Source organism: Eublepharis macularius, chromosome 8 (genome assembly GCF_028583425.1).
Source record: "Eublepharis macularius isolate TG4126 chromosome 8, MPM_Emac_v1.0, whole genome shotgun sequence".
Lineage (NCBI taxonomy): Eukaryota > Metazoa > Chordata > Lepidosauria > Squamata > Eublepharidae > Eublepharis > Eublepharis macularius.
Genome location: NC_072797.1, coordinates 73,982,501 through 73,988,866, shown reverse-complemented (window position 1 = coordinate 73,988,866; position 6,366 = coordinate 73,982,501). Strand labels below are relative to the sequence as shown.

General features: G+C 39.0%; 1 protein-coding gene across 1 annotated transcript in view; it reads right to left on the bottom strand.

Annotated features, from left to right (window-relative positions):
- Positions 1 to 3,075: 3,075 nt before the first annotated feature.
- The window catches only part of HSD17B4 (hydroxysteroid 17-beta dehydrogenase 4), a 103,038-nt gene continuing 99,747 nt past the window's right edge, over positions 3,076 to 6,366 (bottom strand). The window contains exons 23-24 of the mRNA XM_054986590.1: positions 4,953 to 5,080; positions 3,076 to 3,488 (exon numbers count right to left, since the gene is read on the bottom strand). Coding sequence (XP_054842565.1) covers positions 3,399 to 3,488; positions 4,953 to 5,080 — 218 coding nt within the window. The 3' untranslated portion in view covers positions 3,076 to 3,398. The remainder of the gene's footprint in view (positions 3,489 to 4,952; positions 5,081 to 6,366) is intronic.

The following is a 6,366-nucleotide window of genomic DNA, read 5'->3' as shown; positions in this document are numbered from 1 at the left end:
TGGGTTGTGATCTGAGCCTACCATCGGCATTATCTCTACCTCCTTAGTCCATAACGCTAAGTCTTTTGAGGCCCAGATCATATCAATTCTTGATAATGTAAGATGCCTTGCAGAATAAAAAGTAAACTGTCTGGTTTTAGGATATTCTCTCCTCCATACGTCTTCGAGAGTCTCTTGTTGAATCAACTCAAAAAAAAGCTTTGGCAATAGTCCTCTTTTCTTTTGTGCTGTTGTAGTCTTTTTGTCTAGTTCCAAATCTGTCACTCCATTGAAGTCTCCAGCAAGAATTATCTGGTCATATACAAAATCGTCTAAGTGCTTCCTTAAATCCTCAAAGAAGCTTTCCTTTGCACCATTAGGTGCATAAAGTCCGACTACCAACACTCTCTTTAAATTCCAATTACATTCCACTGCTACAAATCTAGCTTCCACATCTCTCATAACAAATTTTGGCTGCAGCTCCTCTTTTATGTACAACACCACTCCTCTTTTTTTTTTGTTGGATGCCGCTACAAATTCTTTGCCCAATTTTCCAGATTTTAAGTATTTTACATCCTGTTTTCTGATATGGGTCTCCTGCAAACAAACAATATCACATTTTTGTTTTAGTAGCCAATGAAAAATATTTTTCCTCTTATTCGGTGAGTTTAGTCCATTTACATTCCAAGATAATACTTTACACTCCATATTCATGGTTTTGTTGGTAAGTCTTTTTCATTGTCCTTAATAAATCGCTCCATCTCCCGCTCAGATCTAATGCGTTTTTTTGCCCCTCCAAACTCAAAGGACACTCCTTCCGGTAACTCCCATCTGTACCTGATATTCATGTCCTTCAAAGTCTGAATTAGCACTTCATATTTTTTCCTGTCCAATAACACTGATCTGGGCAGTTCCTTCATTATGATAATCGTCTTGCCATCAATCTCCAATGGATCTTGAAATTGTTTTGTCACAATCCTCTCTTTCATATTTCTGGTTGTAAACTGCACAATCACATCCCTTGGTAATTTCCTCTGGGTTGCAATTCTCGAGTTCACACGGTACGCCACATCTAGGATAGCCACAATTTCCTCCTCCTCCTTCCCCAGGTATTCAGCCAACACCTCAGTCATCTGTTCTTGCGCTGACTTCCCTTCCACTTCTGGCAGTCCACGAAAACGAAGCTGCTTCTCCATGTGTTTAGTTTCTGCAACTGACATCCTCCCCTTCACCAGTCTCATCTCTGTTTGTTGCGTGTCTATTAAATTCTCCATCGCGTCTTCTACTGTTTTGACTCTCTGCTGCGTTCCTTGTAATTCACTACTAATCGTTTCCACGCCTTTTTTCACTTCTGACAGCTCCGACTTTACTGTCTGTGTAACTTCTTTAACCTCCTTGATAAGCTCCAATTTTGTGTCCTTAAGTTCTTTCATCATGTCTACAAGTTTTTTGTCCAGATTTTCTATTGCCGATTGCCACTCTTTTTTCGACATCGTGGGGCTTGCTTTAGCTCGCTCCCACGAATCTGCTCTCTTCCTTAGCTCCGTGGCGTATAATTAAACGTTTTCCTTTTTTTCAAATGTCCCAATCTTTGCCAAAATTAAATTTTTAAATATCCAAAATGTCGGGCGTCTTTTCTCTATGGTTTCTCTATGTTGTTGTAATCCAAGATGGCCTACTTCCTCTTCCGCTGAAGCCGCGACCCTTCCCCTTTCAAAAATGGCGATTCCCTACTTCCTGTCCTTCGGCAAGGGCCGCTTCTCTCCAGCCACTCTATTGTTGTTACGCACTTCCTGTCTCCCGTCTTCCCACAGCAGGTCTCGCGATGGTGTCTTTTTCCCACAGCTCCAAAACCACAGGTATTCAAAACAATAGTCCGATTTTTGTAATAACTTCTTTAAACTTAGTCTCTTTTAAAATACAACTCCTGCCGAGTCTTCCCCTCCTTTTCACTAGTCTGTTGCAGTTTAGAAATCTACTTTCTTTCCTCTCTGTTTTTGTCAATCTGTCCCGTTTCAAGAGATAGCGATCTTTACCTTCTCTTCAACTTTCTCGGGTTGTAATCGCTGTTTCGATCTTGAATTCTCCTCTCAACTTCCCTCCCTGATCGAAGCTTGGGTATGTAGGTCTTATGCCAGCCGAATTGGCCCCAAAACTGCCGCAGAGATTATAGCCGACCCGTCGCAAGGTGGGACCTCAAGGATCGGGGGGGAGACTCATTGATTAGAGCCCCCCCTCGTCCGAGATCTAACTCACCCTAGGGTCTTGAGCGTTCTTTGCCTGCTCCCCGCCTGAGAGCAGTCGGCCGCGGGTTATTTTCACCCCTCCGGCCGGTTAAAACGGCAGTCCGGTCAGCTCCGCAAATGGAGCTGCGTTAGACCTCCATGAATCCCAAACCGGAAGTCAAGAAGTGAGATCACATCTGATACCATCCTATTAAAGGGATTGTTGGAAAAATTTTACCTAACCAAGAACTGGCATTTCAAACTATCAGTGACTACTAAACCTCATCAACTGTTTTTTTCCTGAAACAGGCTGTTACAATTACCACTTCCAATTACCACATACAGGATCTATGTCTGTGATCAAGACACCTCTATTAAATATCTCCCTTATTATCCCCTTCCCCTTTTAGGGACATCTCAATTTCACCCTATTTGGGCTCATGAACTGACTCCTGGCACTGTCCCCTTCAGTTCCCAAACCTCCAACCCTTATTTGCTCTATGTCAGAAGGACTCTAGCCCTGTACAGAATTACAGAGATCAGATATAGGGAACCCCTAAAGACTTTTGTATGGAACAAATGCAGATGTCTCCCAGATTCAAGAGCTTGGTAAGCATGGAAAAAATCAGGAAGTTTTGGAATGAACTGACAGAAGTAACCCTGAGAGGCAAGAAAATCTGATAGGGGAAGAAGGTAGCCCCAAGAAGGCAAGTGAAATGATTTCCAAATAGGCAGATGGAAATGTTTGGGGTATGTTGGGAAAAAATGAGGCTTTAATCCACTGGGGAAAATATTGGGTGTTAAACTAAAATGACACTTTTGTTTCCACCCTTGATCAGTAGAAATAAATAAAAAGAACCAGAAGCATGAGGGTGGTATCAAAGTATGTTTATTTAATTCCTTTTAGATTGATATAGAAATATATTATGTAGGTTTTAATTGTAATAAATTCTGAGGAGTAAATATAAAGGAAGAAATAAAGGCTCACACTGAAGAAGAAAGAAAAGAGACCTCATTAGCCTGTGTCACATTCACATAAGCTATTCCAATTTAAGAATCAAGGCAACTTGCACATTAGTAGTAAAGTCTATCAGAAATTATCTAATGCAGTATTTGCATAAGGTTTTAGGTTGTCATTCTGTAGAGGAAACAGTTCCTTTCTTCTCCCTAGGCTAATTCAATCCTGCAGGGAATTCACAGCTTCGAGTAGTCTTTGAGAATTGTCTCCAGTTTCTGGCTCAGCATGATGTTTCCTTTAACTTTTAGTTTGCCAGAGAAAAATGCCTACAGGAAGAAAATGGGGGAAACAGTTAGAAAGTCAGTCTGATCTCTCAGAGCTGCTTTTTAAAAAAAACACTCACAAGAGAGCCATTAAGCAGGAATTAAGCAGAAGGCTAAATTTAAAAAAAATAACAGAACAAAGGTCAAACCTACTGAAATCACCAGGATTCACCTCCTTCAACTAAAGGAAAGAAACAGAGTAATTTTAAACATTCAAGTTGTAGACCGTCTAGGGTATTGTAGACACTGCAAAAATGTAATTTTCCCATGTCATTTGGTTAACATCTAGATCAGCTGTATAAAACTATTAGACAGCTAGTGTCAGGCTGTCAGCTCCTTCCAAGCCCAAGAATAACCACACTGCCAAATCTCTTAGACTGGAGGATATTCTGATCCAATCAGAGTGGATTACTTTAACCAAGTTCAGAAAGCTCACCAGACAACTTGAGAAAGGCATAGCAGGAGTAGCAGCAGCAGCAGCAGCAGTAGCTTTAATTGTATATGGCCAAAGGCCGTCACAATACAAAGTTAAGAACGGTAAAAATAGAAATCTATCTTACAAGCATAAAATACAGTTATTAAGATAATAAAAATAGAATACAGTTAAAATGGGACCTTAATAAATACCAGAAAGTTATTAAAAAAAAGTTACTTAGCTACTATCTTTCATAGTTTTACTGCTGGTCAAATCAGTCTCATCAGAAAATGAATGTCCTGTACCATAAGTAAGTTCCACTAGGCAATTCTCATCAGAACAAAACTTGGGATCCAGAATGATAAAAAGCTCTAATATTCACATGGAACTCCTGCACGTATAAGGTTTATTTATTCAAATCAACAGGACAACTTTACATATGTCCCTTTGCACAGCCAAAACTGTCCCCTTTGTTTGAAGAAAACAAGGAAATGCTTATAGCAGCAATCATGATGAGATGACTGACTTGTTCTTGCCTTCAGGGGTATCCAGTTCTATCTTGAGGTACACATTCAGTTTTCCATGTATGCATGAAATTGTAACATATGATTTATGAAACATTCTATGAAATATATTTTAGTAGAATAAAGATTGATAGCGATGTTTTCCAAGATGACTAACAATCCTATCACGCCTGCTATTGTCATTCACTGGCTATTATCATTCGGCTTCTGTAATCACTCCACTCTCCAAGATATAAGGACAGATAGACTCATATTCTAGCTGTATCTGAAGAAGTGAGCTGTGATTCACAAAACCTCATACCCTACCACAAATGTTTTTAGTCTTACAGGAGCTCCTGGACCTTGCTCTTTTTTACAAGATGACTAACAATTATACTTATATAACATAGAACAAGTTGATACTGTAACGGTTTTGGGGTTCTTGTAACTGTTTATTTAATTATCTATGAACCAGGCCTTGTTACTGTGACATTAATGTTCAGGATAATAGGCAATACTTTACTGTTGCAGTGTTAACAAAGTCCATACCTTTTGTGGATTGATGTTGCCCAGTACCAGATCCATGAAGTCTTCATCAGACAATGTAAAAGTGGTGTCTGCTTTTCCACGGGCAGGTCCTTGATATAACTCTCCACAGCCATTCTTTAAGTCAATGGCTAAAGAAATGGAAAGTTGAAATATAAAGACAAAACAAGAATAAATGAAGACTTGCTATCTCTATCTTGCTTATCAATTCATTATTTGGCAAAAAAGACAATTTAATGAGGAAAATATAGGTGAACATAACTGCATACTCACTAGGGAAAATATTGCATTAACTTAGTTTTGAAATCAGATTTGTAAAATAGGAGCTACTTAAAAGTAATGGATTGACTTGAGTTTAGTGTTATTCTAAACAATCAGAAAACTTCAGATCTCAACAAGTTAGAGGTGGGAAAACTATTCCCATTAGCACCTGGTGCAGATTTCTAGCCATTAAGTTCTTAAATTATTTTAATTTATTAACACAAAAGTAATGAAGTCTACCTAATTATGCACATCCTGTACAATCATTACAATTACCTGCTGTGGCAAAGCTCTTCTCCACAGCAGCTGGATTCATGAGACAAATGCACCTTCTGAATTATCAACATTGATGTTCCCTAGCACATGGGTATTTTAATATCATTCACAGTATGACAGATATTTTCTATTTTCACAGTATCCTGTAATCTACTGCAATTAAATATCTGAATGAGGAGGCCAAGCATATGCTTCAACAACTAATTTATATGGGAAATTCCCTCTGTTGAGACCCCTGGCTCAAACTGTGAAAGTGTAGTTTTACACTCTGCACGTAGTTTGAGATGTGGCACAGACGGGGATTGTGATGGGGGAAGGGAGCTGCTGTTCAGGGGAGAAAAATGAACAAAAAATATGTATGGTGACTGATTTAAACAAAATGATCACAAACCTCGATGCAACATAAAAACATTAAAAAATAACAGAACTCACAAAAGAGCCATAAAATTAAAGTGTTGGATCCAATGACTATCTCCCGTTAATCAAGATGTCTTCTTCCAGTGGAAGGTGCCTTGTTCAGGCAGAAGAAGACCCTTTCTAAGTAGGAGGGAGTCACTGAATCCAACCCAACAGCTATTTAAAAAGGGGTCATCATTAAACACCTTTCACCTACTCCCAATTATGTAAAAGGAAGGAAAAGATCCAAGGAAAAGCCATTGACAGCTGAAGTGTTTTCACAGACTACTCTGAAGAACTTTCTAGGAAACTCATCTTTGATTAGCACTCTGAAGTACTGATGGATCATTATGAAGGAAAGCCACAATACTCCGTCTATAAAGACAACAACACATCTGCTCGGAAAGATGATATATATTGTTTAATACTGGAATTCTGTGTTTGAATAAAGGCAGTCCACCGCTCTAAAAGATTTTATCCAGTA